Here is a 23,897-nt window from a genome sequence, read left to right as displayed (position 1 = left end):
CAGCAGATGAGTACAGACCCCTCTGCAGCAGACACTGTAGCCTCTGGTGGTGGTGGCAGCTTCCTGCAACTCCTGACTTCTGGGTGATACCAACACCTCTATTTTTATTTTCAAGCCATCCTGACAAATTTGAAACATAACTCTCTTTATTAAATCCCTTTCTGCTTGAAATATCTAGAGTAGTTTTTGTTTTCTTGTTGACCTTGAGTCTAACAATATTTCCAATGAATTACAGTTGTCTCTATGTCATTTGTTGAAATGCATATTAATAATTTGAAATTATGCTATTTTTTAAAAGATTTTATTTATTCATGAAAGACACACACACACACACACACACACACACACACAGAGAGAGAGACAGAGAGAGAGGCAAAGACATAGGCAGAGGGAGAAGCAGGCTCCATGCAGGGAGCCTGACGTGGGACTCTATCCCGGGTCTCCAGGATCACGCCCTGGGCTGAAGGTGGCGCTAAACTGCTGAGCCACCGGGGCTGCCTTGAAATTCTGTTATTCCTTGTGAAATTCATACATACACATACAAATTCTGGAAATTTAATTTTGTTTCGCTGATATTTTTGTTCGTGTACCACAGTACCACAACTGAAGGAACACTTTTTAGCATTATGCAAATGATAAGTTTAAAATAGCACAAAAGATATCTAAAAAATGAAAAGTCTCCCTCTTCTCTCTGCCTCCAGTCTCTTTCCAAAAGCAGCCACTGTTTAATACATTTTTCGATAGTCTTTAAAAATATTCCTATGTGTATATCAACATAAGCTTTCTCTCTATAGATATATTTCTTTCTCTATATATAAACCTATATACAAATGGAATTACATTGTATGTGGTGTCCCACCTCCTGCTTTGTCATCTAATAGATTCTAGGTATCTTTCAGTAGCAACATCTGCAGATCTACCCTATTCTTTTTAGCAGTTCCATAATACACTATGTTGTATTTACTTAACAAAGTAGATATTTAGGTTGTTTCCATTTCATTTATTGATTTATTGATTTATTTGATTTATTCATAAGAGATACACAGAGAGAGAGGCAGGGACACAGGCAGAGGGAGAAGTAGGCTCCCCTCAGGGAGCCTGATGTGGGACTCATCCCTGAACTCCAGGATCATGTCCTGAGCTGAAAGCAGAGCCCAACCACTCAGCCATCCAGGCATTCCTCCTTTTTTTATTACAAAGAAAAGATATGGTGAACATCTCTAAACATGTATCCTGCCTACTATGCTTTTCAAGTATATTGATGGGTAAGTTCCTAGCACAATTATTGGCTCAGGAATTGCATGCATTTAAAATTTGGATAGATGAAATAAGTCACAGAAATGGAAGGCACAGGATGGGGATTAAAGTCCGTGGTATTGTTATAGCATCATGTGGTGACTGATGGTAGCTATGCTTGAGGTAGGCATAGCATAACATGTAGAGTTGTTGAATCGCTATGTTGTATACCTAAAACATTGTCAGCTATACTTCAATTAAATTTTGTTTTGATACATGATGGCAACCTCCAAAAAGTTTTTACCAGTTTATACCACTGTGCACCTTGCCACCACTGGCATCATCAAACTTTAACTATTTTGCTAACCTGATCATTGTGAAAAATTGTATCCAGTTTTTGATACCAGTTTTCATTATTATAATGTTGCAGTAAATTTTGATACCTGATAGGACATTTTCATTCTTAAGAAAATTACTGATTATATTTTTTTCAGGTAATTTTAGTGTCTGTGTTTCAAATATACAGAAGAAGCCCTTTGGAGTTTTATTTATTTTTTTTTTTAAATTTTTTTTTAATTTATTTATTTACGATAGTCACAGAGAGAGAGAGAGAGAGGCAGAGACACAGGCAGAGAGAGAAGCAGGCTCCATGCACCGGGAGCCCGACGTGGGATTCGATCCCGGGTCTCCAGGATCGCGCCCTGGGCCAAAGGCAGGCGCCAAACCGCTACGCCACCCAGGGATCCCCCCTTTGGAGTTTTAATTTAAATGTACAGATTGGGTTGGGAAGAATTGCTTACTTTACAGTGTTGTTTTCCTACTAAAAAATGGCATTTCCTCACTTGCTGAGATTTTTAAAAACACCCTGCAGCCAGGTTTTATAATTTTCTTCAGAGATCTTAATTTATGAAGACTTATTTCTAGCTGTATTTTTTCCCAGCTGTATTATATTTTTAATTACTACTATGAACAATATCTTTTTCCCCTGGCTGATTATAGGGCTTGTATTTAGAATAATTTGTTTTGAATATTTGTCTTATCTGGCCATCTTACTGAACTTTTTTTTTTTTTAAGATTTTATTCATTTATTCATGAGAGACAAAGAGAGAGACAGAGACATAGGCAGAGGGAGAAGCAGGCTCCATGCAGGGAGCCCGATGTGGGACTCGATCCAGGGATCCCAGGATCACGCCCTGAACGAAAGACAGACAGATGCTCAACCACTGAGCCACCCAGGCGTCCCTCTTCTTTCTATTTCTTATTTCAGAGGATTTGCCTTTGAACAAAGAAAGAGGTAAGTTTGCTTCAATATTTCCCTGTTGTTGGGCTCAGGAGTTATGTCTAAATTTTCAGTGTTACAGGTAACTTGCAACCCATGCGTTTATACTTTTTTTTTTTATTATTACAAATAAGACCCTACTGTCATTGTAACAGTCAAGCCTTATATTGACCACCTGTGAGCTATTAACTGATAGCTGTGCTGATCTGACTGGAGTTAAGCCAATGCAATTGTAGTTAAGAGACTAGATGAGGGTCCAGTCTGAAAAGGAAGACGCTTAAAAAGAGACATGATTAGATTTTACAAATTTATGTGTTATAGCTTGGGCCAAGGCCTGTCTTTATTCTAAAAGATGCCTTTCAGGGCACCTGGGTGGCACAAGCAGTTAAGCATCTGCCTTTGGCTTAGGTCATGATCCCAGAGTCATGGGATCAAGCTCTGTGTTGGGCTCCCTGCCCAATGGGGAGTCTGCTTCTCCCTCTCCCTCTGCCTCTGCTCCTGTGCTCTCTCTCTCTCACTCTGTCTCTAAAGTAAAAAAGTAAAATCTAAAGAAAAAAATATTAAGTAAAAGATGACTCTCTAATGCCAGGCACTTTCCATTTCCTGTTTACCCTCCTCTGCCTGGGAATAGGAAGTGCCAAAGCTCATATAGATCTAGGACAGTGGGTCATGGCCACTGTCTTGACCAGATAAGGACCAAGATTAGGTCAGACTGACACCAGCATGGAGAAAATGTCCCTCATGATTTCTCTATTTTCATTTCCCCTCTTACAAGCTAGTGACTATAGATTCAAATAACATTTTTCTCTTGTGATAACATTGGAACTTTGGATTTGATTGTTGGAGAGATGACGTCATACAGATGTGAAAACCTAAATCTGTCAAACGTTTTAGGCCTAATTAAATTTTGAGAAAGGGATGCTTCATATAGCTAAGCCCAGAAGCCTCACATTATCCACATATCTATGCATATCTCTACCCCTACTAAGGAGGGATATTTACTTAAGATCAGGCTATAGGTATTTTTGGGTCTCCTAGCTATAATTAGTAATGGTAAACCTTGTAATAGTGCCAGAATTCTACCATTACTTTTTTTTAAGATTTATTTTAATGAGTTTATTTATTTGACAGAGAGAGAGAGAGAGCACACACAAACAAGGGGTAGCGGAAGAGGGAGAAGCAGGCTCCCCACTGAGGAGGGAGCACAACCTGGGGCTTGATCCTAGGACCCTGGGATCATGATCTGAGCTGAAGGCTTCACTGACTGAGCCACCCAGGTGCCCCTTTTTTTAAAGAATTTCTCTTTAAGTACTCTGTACACCCAGTGGGCCCAAGCCTGCACCTATGTAAGATCAGGAGTTGCATGCTCTACTGACTGAGCCAGCCAGCCCTGCTACTGCTTTTAAGAACAGATTTAGTAAGTGGAATCAAGTGAAACTTTTTTTTATCTGAATTTTTAAAATTTAAATTCAATTAATATATAATGTATTATTAGTGTCAGAGATAGAGTTTATTTTTTAATTTTTATTTTTTTTTATTATTTTTTTTTAAATAAGTTTTTTTTAACATATTTTTTTATTTATTTTTTATTTTTTAATGATAGTCACAGAGAGAGAGAGAGAGAGGCATAGACACAGGCAGAGGGAGAAGCAGGCTCCATGCACCGGGACAGAGATAGAGTTTAGTGATTCATCCGTTTTATATAACACGCAGTGCTCATCACATCCCGTGCCCTCCTTAATGCCCGTCACCCAGTTACCTCATCCCCCACCCTTCTCCTCTCCAGCAACCCTCAATTTGTTTCCTGTGATTAAGAGTCTCTTATGGGGATCCCTGGGTGGCGCAGCGGTTTAGCGCCTGCCTTTGGCCCAGGGCGCGATCCTGGAGACCCGGGATCGAATCCCACATCGGGCTCCCGGTGCATGGAGCCTGCTTCTCCCTCTGCCTGTGTCTCTGCCTCTCTCACTGTGTGCCTATCATAAAAAAAAAAAAAAAAAAAAAAAAAGAGTCTCTTATGGTTTGTCTCCATCTCTGATTTTGTCTTATTTTTTCCTCTCTTCCCCTATGCTCCTCTGTTTTGTTTCTTAAATTCTACATATGAGTGAGATCATTTGATAATTGTCTCTCTCTGATTGACTTATTTTGCTTAGCATAATACCTCTAGTTTCATCCATATTGTTGCAAATGGCAAGATTTCTTTTTTTTTTTTTTGATGGCTGAGTGGTATTCCATTGCAGATATATACCACATCTTTATTCAACATTTAATCACTTTAGGAAGAGTAGTTCTAATATCAGAGTTCAGGAAGTAGCTGGATGCACCTAAATAGACAATTCCCAACCACAGTTGACTAAGTTGACTCTGACCAATGGAAAGATATTTTGGAAAGTACATAAATAATAACAGTGTTGTAGATCATAGCAAAAAGTGAAAAACTGGGGCGCTTGGGTGGCACAGTCAGTTAAGCATCAGGCTCTTGGTTTCAGCTCAGGCCATGATCTCAGGGTTGTGAGGTCGAGCCCCACCTCAGATTCCACTCTCAGCATGGAGTCTGCTGGAGATTCTTGCTTCCTCTGCCCCTCCCACTTGTGCTCTTTCTCTTTCTCAAATAAATCTTAAAAAAAAAGTGAGAAATTGCCTTTGTCACACCCTGCCTCATCAGAGGCCCTCCTTAGAAGCTGAGGTGAACTGGTTTAGCATATATCCTTCCAGGCTTTATTCTGTACATTTATAAGTATTCACATATATACATAAATAGTATATAGTTTTGGGGTTTGTTTTCTTTAACACAAATAGAATCATATGTTCTGCCATTTGTGGGAATTTGTGACCATTTTCAAGGAACCAGTGTCAGAGAAAAAATGCTGCTGTCCAATGTGGGTAGAGTAGATAGGAAGAGGTGACACCTTGGGTTAATTAGTCTTTGGGGAATTAACAAATTTGCATGGCTCTTTACAGTTTATAAAGAGACCCTTTAAACTTTTTCCAAAAATGCAATTAAAGACATTTTTGTAATTGTACATTGCCAAGAAGCTTTCCAGAAGGACTGAGCCATGTTACATGTTTAGCAGCATGAACATGTTCTGAGATCTCTGTTTTTTTTAACTTTATGCTTAATAGATGTATAATCATTGCTTTAGTTTACTGGCAAGACCATGTATTTTCCCACAAAATAAGATGATTTTTTTTTCCCCTCTGTGCTTTATTTTTTCTTTCTTATCTAGTTTATTTATTTATTTTTTTTTCTTTTTTTTTTTTTTTTTCTTATCTAGTTTAAATGTGGCTTTGGTGTTTGGTATTTTCTCATTAGCTCTTCTGAACTGCACCATCTTCTAGGATAGAAGTAAGAGGTGTATTTCTCCCTCTGAACTTTGGAGCCTCTGGGCAAGTAAGAGTGATTTGACTCAGATAGAATAGGAGCAATGTGACCTCCAGAATGGAGGAACTGAGTCATACAAATTTTGCTGGTGGGCATTAGGAAGCAGTGGTCCATACTGGTGGTCTAAAAGAGAAACTCAGGACGCCTGGGTGGCTCAGCGGTTGAGTGCCTGCCTTCGGCCCAGGGTGTGATCCTGGAATCCTGGGACCAAGTCCCACATCAGGCTCCCTGCATGGAGCCTGCTTCTCCCTCTACCTGTGTCTCTGCCTCTCTCGCTCTGTGTGTCTCTCATGGATAAATAAATAAAATCTTAAAAAAAAAAAAAAAAAAGAAAGAAACTCTTCTAAGTACCACAGAGAAACCAGGAAAATGGTGGCAACCTCCAGGAGAGCCAGCTGGAGGCCCTGCTCCTCGTTCCACTTCTATCCTGAAAAGAGGATTCTGGGACCCTATAGCAAGTTGCAGTTCTCAGGGCAGAGCTGGGAGGGAGGTGATTGAAGATGTGGTCTTTAGGGGATGTCTCCTCTTTCTGTCCAGGGGGCCTGGACTCACCCTGCCTAGAGTGCTGGCAGATGTTCTCAGGCTCTTGGTCTTGGTTTCTGGAGTTTGACTAGTATCCTGCTCTGGTGTAATCTTTTTTCTCTTTAGAGCTGTGAGGTCAGAGATTAAGGTTGGAGTGCTAGGGTGGGAGAACCACTTTGATTCTGCAAACCTTTTAGATTTCCTAGTCTAGGAAAAGGCTACCAGCCTAATTCCTGGATTTCTACATGGAGGCTTAGGGTACTTTGCCCAATGATGAACTCACCCTGCAGATTAGCTAGCTAGTGAAGAACACTAGTACCTCTAAGTCAGGGATTTCTAACTTTTTTTCTGTGCCATATACCCCTTTGGTGGTCTGGTGAAACCTAGGGACCTGTTTTTAGATTTTTTTCCTAACATTATATTATGAAAAGCTGAATTTTGCAGTTGTGAACACCTATCTACCCACCATCTAGTTTCTTACATTAACATTTTACACTATGCTTGCCTTATCACATATTTTCCCATCTATCCATTCATCAGCTTGTTTTCAAATACATAAAAGTTTACAATGAACCAATTATATAGAAATACAGTAATCAGAGTATTAGAGATACATGTGCTTCTTTATTAAAGTGTTAAAGCAGCAGGTCTAATAACTACTCTTCTTTCAAAGTAGTCATGGGCTTAAAATGTATTTTGAGATTGTTAGGTTTTTTTAGAAACTAAATGGAAATGAGACCACTAAGGCAAGCGAGGGTCCAAGAACAGATTTTATTGCAGGCACCCTCGGGCGAGGTTCCACGACTCACGGGGGAAAGAGTGAGTCTAGGAAGTCGCGCCAAGACAAGGTGGTAGGGGGTTTACATAACGTTGTAAGGCAGAACGGTTTCCTATTGGTTGGCTCATATGCAAAGGAAGGATTGCAATCCAACCAGAGTGACCCTCACTATGCAAAGGAAGGATTGCAATTCGACCAGTCAAAGGTGACTTCCTCCTCTGGGGTTTGAAGGGCATTGGGTTTGGTTGGGGAAGTCCAAAGGAGAGGTGTAAGGGTCTGCTCAAGCTGTCAGCAGGTCATTGGTCCATTGGCGTCCCAAGTGGAGGTGGTGACAGGAACCTCAGCCATTTTGGCGTATCCGCCATCTTGAGGAGTTTCCCTTCCCGCCTGGCCCCAACAGAGATTATCTCCAATAACTGTAATGTGAGAAGATATCTCTAATTTCTATCGGTGCCAAGAGACAGATATTGCTAATACTGCTGTGGTTTGTTGCCTATGTTCATAATTAAAGGAAATGTTAAATTTCAGTTAAAGAGCAGTAAAAAAATATGTAACATATTTCTCATCCAACTTCACAGACCTCCTACTTCCATTTAAGAAAAGCAGTGTCCTACCCTGGGCTTTGTACTTTTGCAGCTAATCTTAATGACCACTCCAGAGACTTTTAGCTCTGTTTTATGGAGGAAGAAACAACCCCATACATCTAGTATATAGAAGAGCTGTTGGAACAGTAGCAGATTTTTGGATTTCCAAACCTAATGATTTTTTTCCACCAAAGCTTCCTGACAGACTTGGCAAGGCTGAAGTGAAAGTCCTGGGTAGAGTGGTGGTTTTCAGAGTTTTCATAGTGACACTGTTAATGGAAGGAACTAGATGGTGGGTAGACAGGTGGGCACAAGAGTTACAGGTGGAGCTCAGCATTTTGGGTTCCTTGGCCCTGCCCACTAAAGGCTCTTGAGGCGCTAGTCCAGCTTGGGCCTGAATATCTGCTTTTTAGGCAAGCATCCAGATGATTTTCATGCAAGAGTCACACCCCCTGGGAGATACTAGCTGTAAGATCAGAGTTTGTTCATCTGATTATGCTTTGTCAATGGATAGGTCTTATTAGCATAGACTTGGAGTCTTGATGACGAAAAAGTTGCTTCGGGAGAAAAATTTAACTTAATGTTCTGGCAGAATTATGTCTGAAATCTATGAGTATGCACACAAAAATAAAGGCTTAGTCACTCTGTCCTCAGACACTTAAATATGCAGGTTAATGGCCAGAGGCAGGGTGATCAGGAATCAATCCATCCTCCCTCCCTTTTTTCCTTCCTTTCTGTGCTCCTCCCCCTCTTATCATTTCACAAGGCTCCATGACAATCTACTTGATGAAGGCTCTGTGATACAAGGAGTGGTAAAGGCCATTCCTGCACTCATAGTCCTCTATGACAGATATGTATCCAATGGTAACTCCCTATATTGTACAGATCCTGTCCTTTGGGAATTTAGAGAAGGCAAAGGATCCTGGAAGCCTTCATGAAGGAGACAGACCCCTTGAAGCTATGGAGGACTGAGGGGAGACCAGCTGTGGGCAAAAGCATGGAGGTTGGAAAATGAAGGGTGTGGTAAAGCATGCAAGCCAATTCAGCTGAAGCAGAGTGTGCATAATGGAGCATGTGAGGCTGGAAGGCAGGTGGGGATAGTAATTGCAATAAAGAGTAACCTAAGGAAGAATTGTGTATGAAGAACTATGGGAAGCCACAACTACTCACAGTGTATTTTTTTTTTTATTATCACAGTGTATTTTTAATAAGAGGATTTCCTACTCATTTCATTTCATTACTACTTCAGTTCTGTGAATTTGAGAGTGGAGCGGAATAGAGGGGATGGAGGTGAGTTTCACAAAGCACTGTAGCACTGCAGGAGGAAGAACAAGGTGAGCTTGCTCTAAGACATACGGTATTAGAGTTGTTGCTACTGTGAGGGTTTGGTTGATGTGAGTTTGAATCTTTATCATTTTTAGTGCTCAGTGGACCAACATTTGACTCTATTCTTTTTAAGTATTTGATATCTCTGTAGAGTTTTTCCCCAGGTTGTATTTTGAGAACTAAGTAATGAATAACAACCCATCAATTAAGATAGGTCACAGAAATGATGGACTCAGAAATGCTTCCCACAGAGACAGTCTTGCTTCTCCTGTTGATTATATTGAAATGACATTAATAATGCATCTGCTACTTCTTAAATGGACCAGTAATGTCTATTAATGGAATGTGTTTACCATAGCAGGATTGTTAGAGCAAAAGAACAATTAAAGGATAAATTTCTTTGTGGGGACTTTTGTGAAACCCTTTGCACAGCATGCCTTTCCTACTCTTGTCCCTTCTGGGCCATCCAGGATACTTAGGACTCTGAAGGAAGGACAGGTCTGCAGATGGTCCTCAAAGGCCTTCCTTATGTTGCTATGACCTCTGTTTGTGCCCTAGCACAGACTCAAATCTCCAACCTCTAGGCCTTGTGTGAATCCTCCTCTCCTTGGGGGTGGGAAGTAGAAACACATTCACTGTGTGTAAGTAATATCTGAACCTTTATCCCAAGAACCATATTATTTTATGGAATTTGTGTGTACGGGAGTGTTTCTATTTGCCTTCCTTTAATTTTATGGGGGAGAATGTTTTGGGTTTGTTAGCCTTCTCAGGCTAATAGAAAAGCTTCAGTGCTAGGGGAAGCCCTTATTACTAAGGCTAGAGGGGAAAAGGAGGAACCGTGTATCTTTGGAGGCCACAGGGTGACCAAATGATACCTTCAAGCCTCTGATAGAAACACAGTAATGCTATTGGCCACTCTCATGCAGCCACCCACCTGAGCCAGCCAGTGCTTTCCATTTTAGAAGCTCATTCTCATCTCCTACAGAATGGGAGTTTTTCTTCATTAAAGGGGTGATTTCCTTGTAATTCTCCAGCCTCCAAGGCTCACTCTATTGCTCCATACTTCCTCCCTTATAATCTATAAAATTCATAGGAGAAGGAAGAGAGAATGATATGGGGAAAAGGTTGGAATCAGAGTCAGGAGGGCCCATTTTCCACTAAGTAGAAAGTCCAACACATTTCTTTAGGGGGACATATGGAGGCTCTGTTAGTTTCAATGTCAACACTTGAGAATCCACCACATTTTTTTTTTTTTTAAAGATTTACTTATTTATTCTAGAGAGAACATGAGCAGGGGTAGGGACAGAGGGAGAAGGAGAGAATCCTTAAGCAAATTCCCTGCTGAGCATAGAGCCTGACAGAGGGCTTGATCCCAGGGCCAGAGATCATGACCTGAGCCAAAATCAAGTCGCATGCTCAACCGACTCAGCTACCCAGGTACCTCGAGGATCCACCATGTTTTTAACTAGAGATTGTCCCCAGACCCAGAGCAGACCAAGATGGCCACAGCTGTGTGTCCAAACCACAGAGAGCAATAGGCTTAACGTGTTGGCAAGCCTCAGGAGCAAGTGAGATGATATAAAAAGAAAAAAATGGCATTTAGAAATTCACTTTATAATCCCCATCAGTTTACTGCTGGTACCTTAGGTTATTCAGCTAGACGAAGTCTTGTGAACTAGATGAGAATGGTTCACTCGCTGCCAATCCTCCTTTCAAGTGCACAACACTCATAATAAAGCATCATGTAGACTTTGGGAGAGGAGAGGGAAGGAATATGGTGGTAAATCAAGGAGGGGTTTTGACTACTCTGAAGACACGCCATTCACTCCTGACCCCTGACCCAGAAAGTCTAATTTCAAGGCACTTAGTCAGTTCTTGGCATGCCAAGATGCTCTCTGCCCCAGCAGCAGTGGGAGCTGCCACAGAAGGTGCCCATTCTCTTGACCCCTCACTCTGGCATCATGAGAAAATCTGTTGCCCTTTGAGGAGCCCTATTATGACTGGGCCTTGGCAGTGGCCTTCCTCCACAGTAGCAGGGCAAATGTGCAAGCTTACTAAATGTCATCCAGAGAAGCCACAAGTTCTAGAGGACTGAGCCCTGAGTGGATGGCTGGGAGACCTAGACCTTGTTCATCAGATGTGTAATGGGATTGACAGTCACCTCTCTGGCTGGGCTCACAGAGTGAGTCAAATGAGTTCATGTGGAAACTGTAAAGCACTGTGCTCATGGTAACAGTGAGATCACTGCTTGGGCTGGGGAGCCAGATCACCTGGATTTAAATTCTGGCTCAGATGCTTGCTAGGAGACATATCTAGCCCCTTAGGGGAAAAATAAGGATAATGACTATACCAACCACATAGGTGTTAGGGTTGTGATGATTAAATATGCCCATACACTTAATGGCATTTAGAAGAGTGTTGAGCAAGTAGTGTGTGCTGAGACATCTTCACTGGTAAAGATCACTGGACAAGGTGCTTGGGGGCTCTTAAAATTATGGAGATGGGATTAGGTAGAAACCGGAGAAGCCGTCACTCAAAAGCAATAGGCAGTTTTCTTTTAAGTAGAGAATACATCTTGGTTTTGGAAATATCTCTGACTTTGAATTTTATAATAATGGAAGTATAAAAAGCATAGGTTCCTCCTCCCACTTTGGGTATATTGAGTGTCAAGCTGAACTTGTGGGGGTGATGAGCTGGCCTCCCTTATGGATGTAGTGCGCAGATACTTGGGTTTGCAGCTTTCTAGAAGCATTTTTCATGGTGTTTTGACTGTGACCCACAAGAAGAAATACATTCCACATCATATGCACACACTCATACTTCAAACACCAGTTTCTTGAAACTATGCCTACCCTACTTCCTTAATAAGCACACTGATATCTGTCTCTCTCTCTCCTTTTTTTTTTTTTTTAAGATTTTATTCATTTATTCATGAGTGACACACAGAGAGGGAGAGGCAGAGACACAGGCAGAGGGAGAAGCAGACTCCATGTAGGGAGCCCAATGTGGGACTCAATTCTGGGACTCCAGGATCACACCCTAAGCCAAAGGTAGACGTTCAACTGCTGAGCCACCCAGGTGTCCCTGTCTCTCTGTTTTGGATATGCTGTTTGTAACCCAGTAAATTGATATCATGACCCACTGATGGGTCTGGACCTAGTAGTTTAAGATGCTTCCCTGTGAGTAAGCCCACAGGAGGGGTCTGGCCTGACACCTAAGAGTGTTCCTTTCCCCTCCTAGTCTCCCCCATGTGGTCCCTAAAGCTTTAGGATAGTTCTATCAGAAAGTGGAGCCTGGTCTTAGTTGAGTCATGGAGGTTCAGGAGGGGCTGCCTACACTGGTGGACAGATAAAAGCAGAACCCTTTCTCTTTTTTTTTTTTTTTTTTTTTTTCAGAACCCTTTCTCTAAACGCAGAGTGGCAGTTAGGATGAGCCACACACCCAGGGCAGGGGGCCTTGCATTTCAGCCTTGGCAACAGCACACAGTAGGTACTCAGTAAAGGGCTGAGCAAGGAGACCAGGGGAGAGGGTCCTGGACTGGGGCTACTTGTAGGCTCTGCCCTCTGACCTGGGGCCTCAGTTACCCAACTTGTGAAATGAAGGCCCAGCTCTCTGTGCCTTCAGAACAAACAGGCCAGGCCACAAGCCCTGGAACTCGCTTTGGGGAGTGGAGGAACCCAATGTGGCACCGTCCTATATGCGGCTTAATGCAAGGGTAGGGGGCCTGGTGGGGGTGTTTTTCAGCCCAGCTCTTCTTCAGGCCAGATCTTGAGACCTCAAAAGGCTACCTTCCTCCTGGACTCAGGTTGATGGAATCTTTATAGGTGTGATGTCACCCATTGAGGCTGCCTCTCCTCTGAGTATTGGAAAGTCATGTGAGAGGAAGACTGAGGAAGAGGCTGGTAGGAATGTGAGGAAGGGAGGTCTGGTGACAATTCCCAAGCCTTCCCCCCAGGATGACATCAGCTTCTAAAATCCCCAGTCATGGAACCGCTGGGTAGCTCAGTGGTTGAGCATCTGCCTTTGGCTCAGGTCATGATTCCAGAGTCCTGGGATTGAGTCCCACATCAGGCTCCCCTTGAGGAGCCTGCTTCTCTCTCTGTCTGTGTCTCTGCCTCTGCCTCTGTCTCTCTCTCAATCTCTCTCTCTCTCCCCCGCATCAGGCTCCCCTTGAGGAGCCTGCTTCTCCCTCTGCCTGTGTCTCTGCCTCTGTCTCTCTGTCTCTCATGAATAAATAAATAAAATCTTTAAAAATAAATAAAATTCCCAGTCATGACTGGGACAGAGTGGCAGCTCCATATCTCTCTCCTATTTAAAAAATCAGGCCTGAGTTTGTTCACTCACTCAGTGGACAAATACATATTGAGCTAAGATATGGCAGATACAGCAGTGGGCATAGGACACAGAGATGTCCAAAGGCAAGGTTCCCATACTACAGGAGCTTATGATCTTAGTGGGGACACAGTCAATAAGTAAACAAGATTCTATCCAAGAATAACCAGTGCTTTCAGGGAATAAGGAAGGGTAATGGGATAGAAAGTGACTGGGGTAGAGGCCAAATTTTGGGGGCTGTTAATAAGATACACCTTTTGAGGAAATGGCATTTGATTTTTTTAAAAAATATTTATTTATTCATGAGAGACAGAGAGGCAGAGACACAGGCAGAGGGAAAAGCAGGCTCCTCATGGGGAGCCTGATGTGGGACTCGATCCCAGGACCCCCAGGATCACGTCCTGAGCCAAAGGCAGACACGCTCAACCACTGAGCCACCCAGGTGCCCCAGGAAATGGCATTTGAATTTGATGAAAAGATGCAAGGATCTGTGCTTCCCAAATTACAATTTGAGAGCATGATTCCCAGGCCCCATCCTAGACTTATGGAATGAAAGTATTAGGGGCAGGGCACAGGGATTTTGCATTTTTCTTCCAAATGATTCTGTGCCAAACTGGACACCTACTGCCCTGTAGCTTTTACTTTTAGAGAGAGTCTCCTTAATGAACTTTCGGGACGCTTCCAACCCCTGGAGCCTATGGTTCAGGAAAGGGAACTTCTCAGAGGCAGGGTAGAGAGAGGATCAGGACCGCTTCTGGTCAGATGGCAGGATGTAGAAACACAGGGGCCTGCCTCGCTGTGGCTGTCACAAGTTCTAAAACTGATCTCAGAGATGCCCGCCTTCATCCCAGTGCCTGTTCCCTCTCATTTAATTTCACCTGTTGTGCGGAGGGGTACAGTTTGAGCAGCCTGGATTAGGCCCTTCTCTTGCTTTGCGAACATTTCAGACAGTTGGTTTGAACTCTCTCCCGGCATATTTTGTGATCCTGGGTCGTGGTTGCCTGCATCTCCACGCCCCCAGCCCACCTGTCTGTCCTAGGTGTGGTACAGAGTTCTTTATGCTGTGGGCGCTGGGGCCTGCTTGGCAACTGGCTCCCAGGGAGGCTGGGTTCTAGGCGAGCAGCGGGTGCCCTGGGAACACACACTTCATCACAGGGGTTACAGGAGCCACGAATCTGGCAAGACTCTCTCCCAGCCTGCGGTGGGAGGCTAAATGGTGGGTGGCTAAATCAAGCCCCGCAAATGCTCCTTATTCCCTCTTCACTTCCTGCGCTGTAGGTCCTGCCTCCCCTGGCCTCAGTTTCCCCATTTATTCAATCAATTCACCTCCCCACCCCAGAGTTGCTCTGGGAGTAGAAAACGTGGGGTTGCTTGAAAAGCTGCCCTTCCTCTCTCATCTCCTTGCCCCTGCTCCTCCAGTGCCAGATTTCTGATCTCTGGCCGGGGTGGGTGTGGGTGGTGGCTCTCGCGCGGCCTACGCCTTAGGGATGCCTGCAGGCGGGGAGGAAGAGGCGGGAAGGAAGAGGGCGAGGCGGCGGCAAGGTCGCTCCCAGCCTCCCAGCGCCACCACCCGCCGCCGTCCCCCCCCCCCCCCCCGCGCTCCGCCCCCCGCGCTCCGTCCGCTGCGCGCCCCCCGTGCTCCCCGCCGCGCGCCGCGCGCACCCGCCCGGCACTCCAGCCCTTTGCGGACGCGGTGCCCAGGAGCCGGGGCAGACGGCCGGCGGCGGTGAGAGCGGCTCCCATGCGGCAGCCGCAGGGCGACGGGCCGCAGGCGCAGGTGAGACAGCGACATGGGGCAGGCGGGCTGCAAAGGGCTCTCCCAGGCGCTGTTCGACTACAAGACCGAGAAGTATGTCATCGCCAAGAACAAGAAGGTGGGCCTGCTCTACCGGCTGCTGCAGGTCTCCATCCTGACCTACCTGGTGGTGTGAGTTCTCCGGGGGCTCTCAAGGGCGGGGGAGGCTCTGGCCGCAGCTGTCCCCTCCAGGGCCCGGGGACTGATGTGCGGCCCCCGTGCTGGGGAAGGGGCTCTTGGGCGTGAGGGCGGCGGGTAAAGAGGGAGCCCTCTGTTTGCCCACCCGCCCCGGAGGTGATGAGCCCCTGGGAGACTTCTGCGTCCTTCATGGGGGCAGCTTCCGACTCACCAGCGGAGCTCTGGGTGTTAGGGCCACCCGAGGGGGAGAGGTGCAGGGGGCTAGGCTCCAGCTGTTGCCGCGAGAGCCTCCCTGGCCTGCTGGCCTGGTGCAGGCCCAGGCACCCGTTGGGTTATTTATAATCACGGAGCTCATGCTCTGAGCTCCTGGCTGGGGCAGCCCATCAGCCTGGCATGTCCCAGCGCTGCCTTCTGGTGGACTCACCCCACCCCTGGCTGGCCTCTCTGGTGTCGACAGGGGGTCCTGCACAGAGGCCCTCTACCCTCACCCAGCTGGACTTCCCTTCCCCTTCACCCCCTCCCACCGTCAGGGGACAGGGCAGCTCAGCCAGGCACTGTTCAGAGCCCCAGCCCCCAAGGAAGGAAGAAACAGGTGTTAGGAGGAAATGACACCACGTGAGTGGGTGGCACAAGTGCCTCTCTTACTGCCTCAGTGAATGCTGTTGAGGCCTTCCTATTTCCTGACTGGGGGAGCAGCACAGCTCTTCATGGGAGGGCCACTTCACTAGGAAGCGAAGTGCCCCTAGAGCTGCGTCCCCCAGGCACGCCAGTGCCTCCCCCCTGAGGGCCTTTGTACATGCTGCTTCTCAGCTGGCGTGCCTCTGCTCCTCCACTTGATTAGAGCCCACTGGTCCTTCAGACCCAGGTTCTTGAATAACTCCTCTGATATGTTCCAGAGGGATCGTTTCCTAAATGTCGGACTCCCATCCAGGTTGGGGACACCCTGAAGGCAGGCATGGCATCACCTAACTGCTTAGGAAGTAGGTGTGAAATGAATGTGTGTTGTTCCTTGAGCATTTGCCGAATGTTTCTGTCCAGGCTGTGCCCTTTATGTCCCACTCATTGTCACAGCCCTCTCAGGTTCCCTTGAGGACAGGAGAGTCTAGTCTAGGTCTGCCCCAGAGCTGAAGAGCCTGGGCACATCCTGGTGGGCACCTGCTACACAGAGAACCCTCACTGGCACCCTGGGAGGTACAGGGCAACCTCCTCCCGGCATAACTTCAGGCTGGCAGCCTCCTGCCCTCTCATGGCCTTCATTTTCCCCACTTTCCCAAGGGATTAATCTGGGCAGGCTCTGACCTTAACAGTAATATCCACAATAGGCTGATGGTTGTATTTATTTTCTTCCCTGGCTGGGTACTCACGGTGCTAAGCAATTTACATGTGCCATCTCATTAAAAAAAATTTTTTTTTAAATTTCGACATCATTTTATTTTTATTTTTTGTTATTTATTTTTCTTTTTTAATAATAAATTTCTTTTTATTGGTGTTCAATTTACCAACATACAGAATAACACCCAGTGCTCATCCCGTCAAGTGCCCCCCTCAGTGCCCGTCACCCATTCACCCCCACCCCCGCCCTCCTCCCCTTCCACCACCCCTAGTTCGTTTCCCAGAGTTAGGAGTCTTTATGTTCTGTTTCCCTTTCTGATATTTCCCACACATTTCTTCTCCCTTCCTTTCTATTCCCTTTCACTATTATTTATATTCCCCAAATGAATGAGACCATATAATGTTTGTCCTTCTCCGATTTACTTCATTCAGCATAATACCCTCCAGTTCCATCCACGTCGAAGCAAATGGTGGGTATTTGTCGTTTCTAATGGCTGAGTAATATTCCATTGTATACATAAACCACATCTTCTTTATCCATTCATTTCGATGGACACCGAGGCTCCTTCCACAGTTTGGCTATTGTGGACATTGCTGCTAGAAACATCGGGGTGCAGGTGTCCTGGCATTTCATTGCATCTGTATCTTTGGGGTAAATCCCCAACAGTGCAATTGCTGGGTCGTAGGGCAGGTCTATTTTTAAAAAGATTTTATTTATTTATTCATGAGAGGCACAGAGAGAGAGACAGAGAGAGGCAGAGACACAGGCAGAGGGATAAGCAGGCTCCGTGCAGGGAGCTGACATGGGACTCGATCCTGGGACTCCAGGATCATGCCCTGGGCCAAACAAAGGCAGGCGCTAAACCACTGAGCCACCCGGGGATCCCCTCGACATCATTTTAGACCTACAGAAAAGTTACAAGGGTAGTACAAACTTTTTAAAACATCCTTCACCTAGACTCCCCAGATGTTAGCATTTCACTACATTTGAGTTGTCCTTTCCCCTTTTTTTCTCCACATACGCATGATGTGTGTGTATACATGTAGTTTTTTCTGCTTAAGAGTGAATTTCAGGGACACCTGGATGGCTCATCAGCAGGGCGTTGGCTCAGGTAATGACCTCAGGGTGTGAGATCTGGCCCAGTGTTGGGCTTCCTGCTTAGTGGGGAGTCTGCTTCTTTCTCTCTCTCTGCTTTTGTCCCCACTCAAGTGCTCCCTCTCTCAAGTATATAAATAAATAAATCTTTATAAAGAAAGTGTAAATTGCAGACATTATACCCCTTTACTATTAAATACTTCAGTGCATATTTCTTAAAACCAACAAATTCTCTTATTTAACAAAGTACAGTTAGGAAAATTAGGTGATTAACCCTGAAACAATATTATTTTCTAACCTATGGACCTCTTAGAAATTGCCTTTAATAGCAAAAAAAAAAAAAAAAAAAAAATCTGAAATCCTGCCTTGCATTCATTTGACTTATCTTCTTAGTCCCCTTTAATCTGGAATTGTACCTGAGACTGTCTCTAGACTGTCTCTGTATTTCATGACATTGACGTTTTTCAAAAAGTACAGGATTTTTATTTTATTACAACTTTTTAATTGAAGTAAAAGTCACCTAGTATGTAATTCACCATTTCAGTTATTTTTTTTAAGATTTTACTTATTTATTCATAGAGATACACAGAGAGAGGCAGAGACAGGGAGAGGGAGAAGCAGACTCCATGCAGGGAGCCTGATGTGGGACTTGATCCTGGGTCTCCAGGATCACGCCCTGGGCTGCAGGCGGCACTAAACCGCTGCGCCACCAGGGCTGCCCACCATTTCAGTTATTTAAAATTATACAATTCAGTGGTTTTTAGTTCATTCTCAGTGTTGTACAACTATTGCCACTATCTTATTTCAGAATCTTTCCGTCACCCCAAAAAGAAACCCATGTCTATTAGCAGGCAGTCGGAATACTCCCTGACCCCCAGCCCCTGACAATACTAATGTTCTTTCCATCTCTATGGATTTACCTTTTCTGGACATTTCATATACATCAAATTGTACAACTCCATCTCTATAGATTTACCTTTTCTGGACATTTCATATACATCAAATTGTACAACATGTAGTCTTTTTTGGGTCTGGGTTCTTCATTTATGATGTTTTCAAGGTTTACTCATAGCTTGAATCAGGACTTCATTCCTTTTATGGCAGAATGGTACCCACATTTTGTTTATTCATTTATCTGTTGACAGACATTGGACTGTTTCTACTTTTTGGCTGTCACAGATAATGTAGCCAAGGACGGCCATGTACAGGTTTTTGTGTGGATATATGTTTTCAGTTCTCTTGGGTATATATTTTGGCATGAAGTTGGTGGGTCAACTACCAAGCTGTTTTCCACAGCAGCTGCAGTATATTCATATCAGCGAGGTCCAATTTCTCTGCATCCTCATCAACACACCAACACTTGTTATTTTGCTTTTTTTTTTTAAATTATAGTCACCTTATTTGGTGTGAAATAGTATCTCATTGTGGTTCTGAGTTTCATTTCCTTAGTAATTAATGATGTTGAGCAAAATTCTTTTCATGGGCTTATTGGCCATCTGTATATCTTTGGAGAAATGTCTACTCAAATCCTTGGCCCATTTTTCTTTCTTTCTTTCTTTTTTTTTTTTTTTTTAAGATTTTATTTATTCATGACAGAGAGAGAGAGAGAGGGAGGCAGAGACACAGGCAGAGGGAGAAACAGGCTCCATGCAGGGAGCCCAACGTGGGACTCCATCCCAGATCTCCAGGATCATACCCCGGGGAAGAAGGTGGTGCTAAACCGCTGGGCCACGGGGCTGCCCTTGGCCCATTTTTCAATCGGGTTACTTTTTCATTGATGAGCTGTAAGAGTTCTTTTTTTTTTTTTTCTTTTTAAAATTTAAATTCAATTTGCCAACATATAGTATAATACCCAGTGCTCATTCCGTCAAGTGCTCTCCTCAATTACCCAGTTACCCCAACCTCCTGCCCACCTCCCCTTCCACAACCCTTTGTTCATTTCCCAGAGTTAGAAGTCTCTCATGCTTTGTCACCCTCTCTGATTTTTCCCAATCATTTTCTCTCCTTTCCCTTATAATCCCTTTCACTATTTCTTATATTCCCCAGTATGAGTGAAACCATGATGATTGTCCTCCTCCAATTGACTTACTTTACAGAGCATCATAACCTCCAGTTCCATCCACGTTGAAGCAAATGGTGGATATTCGTCCTCTCTGATGGCTGAGTAATATTCCATTGTATATAGAGACCACATTTTCTTTACCCATTCATCTGTCGAAGGACATTGAGGCTCCTTCCACAGTTTGGCTATTGTGGATGTAAGAGTTATTTATATGTTCTGGGTACCAGACCCTGACCAGTATATATGATTTGCAAATATTATTTCCCATTCTGTGGATTATCTTTTCACTTTCTTGATAGTGTCATTTGATGTACAAAAGTTTTTAATTTTGTTGAAGTTCCACTTATCTATTTTTTCTTTTATTATGTGTGTTTTGGGCATTAGAGAGTATAGGATTTGTACTCTCGTTTTGTAGAGTGCCCCTCAGTTTGGATTTGTCTGAGGTTTCCTCATGAATAGTTTCATGTTGGGGCTTCTGGGTGACTCAGTCAGTTAAGCCCTGCTTTCGATTCAGGTCATAATCCTGGGGTCCTGGGGTTGAGTCCTGCATCGGGCTCCCTGCGCTGTGGGAAGTCTGCTTCTCCCTCTGCCCCTCCCCCTGGTCATGCTCTCTCTCTCTCAAATAAATAAAATATTTTTAAAAAGAACTTCTGTTAATGAATAGTTTCATGTTACACACCATCTCCTTTAACTGTCCTCACCCTCAACCCCTCCCCGCCTGGAAGAGAGGCACTGTTACTAACTCCCCAGAGTTCATTGGCTCTCCTGAGGTCACATCACTAGGGCGTGGGTTGTGCAGGTTTTGGCTCAGCCTTGGCCATCTTCAGGGCCTCAGCCCCTGAGAGCAGTCGTCTCCTGGTTCTGGGATTGCTTGTCACCTCTGCTGTTTGCAGGACGAGGTTTTAGGCAGCAGTGGAGTTGTGACCCCAGCCTAGGAGCTGGTGGGAAAGGTGAAACCTCTGGGGAAGATTCCCTGAGGGCAGCAATGAGGCTGATGCCCACCTGTTGGCCCTTTCCTTGCAGTTGGGTATTCCTGGTAAAGAAGGGTTACCAAGACACTGACACCTCCCTGCAGAGCAGCATTGTCACCAAAGTCAAAGGTGTGACCTTCACCAACACGACTGAGCTCGGGGAGCGGCTTTGGGATGTTGCTGACTACGTCATCCCACCCCAGGTCTGAGCCCCCCATAGCACTGGGCCCTGGGCTAGCACGGCCTGACTCAGGGTGGGTCACCTAGGGAGCTGCTCAGTTACCTAGGGATTCCCTTGGCCCAGGACAGCTGCCAGGGTTTGCAGATGGAGACCCTGCCCAGACCCTTCCCCCTACATCCATCCCCGCCCTCCTCTACTGTGCCTGTGGGACCAGTCCCTTCCCAATAAACCCTGAAGCTGTAGAGACCAAATGAGGCCCCCAGAACGTTCAGGTCACCTTGAGTCAGGTGGCCTGCTGCAGAGAACCGCTTCCTTGTATTAGCCACTGACCTTGGGAAAGGCTCCCTGGCCTGTTCACCATTAGCCTGGGCCCAGGCATTGGCCACCCAGTCCTGTCCTCTTCTCTCAGATTTGGGCTTGGATCCCAGGGACTGAGGTCAAAATAGGAATTCGTGGAGGGGGCAGTTTGGGACAGTGGGCCTGAAAGGGACTTATCAAAGGATATCTACTCAGAGACTTAAGAGTGAGTGGGCAGATGAATGGGATCCATTGATTCTGTGGCCCCATTGTCCTCAACACCCATGCGGAGACCCAACCCCCCGCCAAGAAGCACTGGGAAAGAGGGTCCCCAAGAGGCAGGAGGATATCCCTTAACTCCTCTCTGGCTCCTCAGGGAGAGAACGTCTTCTTCGTAATCACCAACTTGATCGTGACCCCCAACCAGCGGCAGGAGACCTGTGCTGAGGTTTGATTTGGTGCAGAAAGCAGGGGAGGGGTGGGAGAGCCTCCAACAAAGGTTGGGGTTTACCCCTCTCCTGACGCAGAAGAGGGGGGTTTCTATCTCCTCCAAGTGCCCCAGAGAATGTACCTGCATTGTTTGGGGGCAGAAGCAGGTTCTCAAAGGGTGTGTGGCTCCTCTTGGGCTCCTGTCCTAATTCCTGGGATGGAACTTGGCTCTGAACTGGGGCCCCTGTGGGGTATTTCCCCACCCAGGTGTGCTTTCTTTCTGGCAGAGTGAAAGCATTCCGGATGCCTGGTGCTATACGGACAGTGACTGCCCTCCTGGGGAGCCAGTTGTGGCTGGAAACGGTGAGGCCTGGAATGGCCAAGGTTGGGAGCAAAGTGGGGGATGGATCCGGGAGGCTTCTAGCACTGTCTCCGTCCCTATCCTGCAGGAGTGAAGACTGGCCGCTGCCTGCGGGTGGGGAACATGCAAAGGGGCACCTGTGAGATCTTCGCTTGGTGCCCAGTGGAGTCAAAGTCCAGGCCAGTGTGAGTGGCTATGGCCTCGGGACCCTGAAGAGCTACCTGGGCAGCGAGTGGGTCTCAGCCTGATGGTGGAGACATATCTACTCAGATCCTCTTTCTGAGGACACTCCACAAAGGCTTGAGGACCACCCCAACATGAGCAAATTAATGGTTCTTGGCAAAGAACCAGGGGACCCAGGGAGAAGGCAGGCCTCAGCCCTGCCACAGGCCTGGGAGATGTACTGCGGGAGCAGGGGCAGGGCCTCCTGGACAGACTCTCCTGGCTTGGTTTTCAGGAAACCACTCCTGGGCAAGGCTGAAGACTTCACTGTTTACATAAAGAATTTCATTCGTTTCCCCAAATTCAACTTTTCCAAGTACGTGGGACTAGGTTATTGGGGATCTAGGGCCTGCCTCCTGTTATCGTGCATGGGCCTGTGTGCATGGGCTGTCCGTGAGTGTGACACCTGTGTGTGAATGAACCACTGGGTGATGCTGGAGCACCCCTTCCCCTTGCTGTGGGAGTGTGGTTCTGTCCTGAGTGCAGTAGGTTGCTGGGGGTGCTGTGGGGGCAGTAGTCAGGACTTGAGTAGGGGCTAAAGTTAGGGACTCAGCCTAAGCCAGATAAAGGCCCAGCAACTCCTGGGTCAGGCTGGCTCTCACCTGAGAACAACCAGTCTCAGCTTCATTTCACTGTTCATGGCCTCCCATCCAGGACCAATGTGCTGGACACCAAAGACAAAGCTTTCCTCAAGTCCTGTCAGTTTGGCCCCAAGAACCCCTACTGCCCTATCTTCCGCCTGGGGTCCATGGTCAGCTGGACGGGGAGTGACTTCCAGAAGATAGCCCAGCAGGTGGGTGGTGTGCCCTCAGGGAGCCTGGCCTGGGGGTCTGGGGGCCTGAGAGCTCTGGGTCTGGGCTCTGTAAGGAAGAGGGAGGTAATTAGGGGGACCTGTAGGATGGGGTGGCCCAGGGATGCACAGCCTACAGAATTCAGGCACCCAGTGAGAGCCACACTGAGCACCTGCTGTTTGGTTCTGAATTCTTGGGGCATCCGTTGAAATTGAGCTGGAAGGAGCCCTCTGGCTCTTGTGTAAGGCACCCATCCCAGCGTGGGTGCTCACTCAAGTACTTCCCTTCTTCCTGGAGGCATGAAGCAGGAGGATTCTGGGGTTGGGTGCTCTCAGCAGCCTGTTTGCTCAGCCACTCCAAAGGCAGGACTAGGACCCTGGAACTCCCACTTTCTTCCAGGAAGGATGTTCCAGGGGCTGGCTGACCATGGGCCTGTGTACTTTCCCCATCTTGTCCAGCTCTTTCTGTGACTTCTCTCCATCTCCACAAAGTCCTGTGCACTGATTATTATCTCTTCTTCATCAGGGTGGTGTGATAGGAATTCAGATTGAATGGGATTGTGATCTTGATAAAGCTCCTTCTGAATGCAACCCTCACTATTCTTTTAGCCGTCTGGACAACACATTATCAGGAAACTCAATCTCCTCTGGGTACAACTTCAGGTAACCAGGACCAGACTCGCTGTGTTGTTACCCTGTCCGTGTTTTGTCTTTTTCTGAGTGCCAGCACCATGACAGCCCTTACTCGGGTAGATATTAGAGTGGGAGGTAAGGGGACAAGGAGCTG

At 45.9% G+C, this 23,897-nt stretch overlaps 1 protein-coding gene across 5 annotated transcripts in view; it reads left to right on the top strand.

Moving 5' to 3' along the window:
- Positions 1-2,357: 2,357 nt before the first annotated feature.
- Positions 2,358-23,897, top strand: part of P2RX5 (purinergic receptor P2X 5) — a 28,909-nt gene continuing 7,369 nt past the window's right edge. Inside the window, exons 1-8 of one of the 5 annotated variants that reach the window (XM_049114894.1) lie at positions 2,358-2,530; positions 20,883-21,033; positions 21,685-21,756; positions 22,025-22,100; positions 22,187-22,283; positions 22,556-22,636; positions 22,975-23,113; positions 23,637-23,773. In XM_049114894.1, the coding sequence (XP_048970851.1) occupies positions 2,394-2,530; positions 20,883-21,033; positions 21,685-21,756; positions 22,025-22,100; positions 22,187-22,283; positions 22,556-22,636; positions 22,975-23,113; positions 23,637-23,773 (890 nt within the window). In that variant the 5' untranslated portion in view covers positions 2,358-2,393. Of the gene's footprint in view, positions 2,531-15,085; positions 15,364-20,882; positions 21,034-21,684; positions 21,757-22,024; positions 22,101-22,186; positions 22,284-22,555; positions 22,637-22,974; positions 23,114-23,636; positions 23,774-23,897 lie in introns of those variants that run through there. The other 4 variants (XM_049114895.1, XM_049114893.1, XM_049114897.1 and 1 more) reach the window with 4 other exon arrangements.

The sequence above is a fragment of the Canis lupus genome, chromosome 9 (assembly GCF_003254725.2).
Source record: "Canis lupus dingo isolate Sandy chromosome 9, ASM325472v2, whole genome shotgun sequence".
Classification (NCBI taxonomy): Eukaryota; Metazoa; Chordata; class Mammalia; order Carnivora; family Canidae; genus Canis; species Canis lupus.
This window is presented reverse-complemented; position numbering and strand designations above follow the sequence as displayed.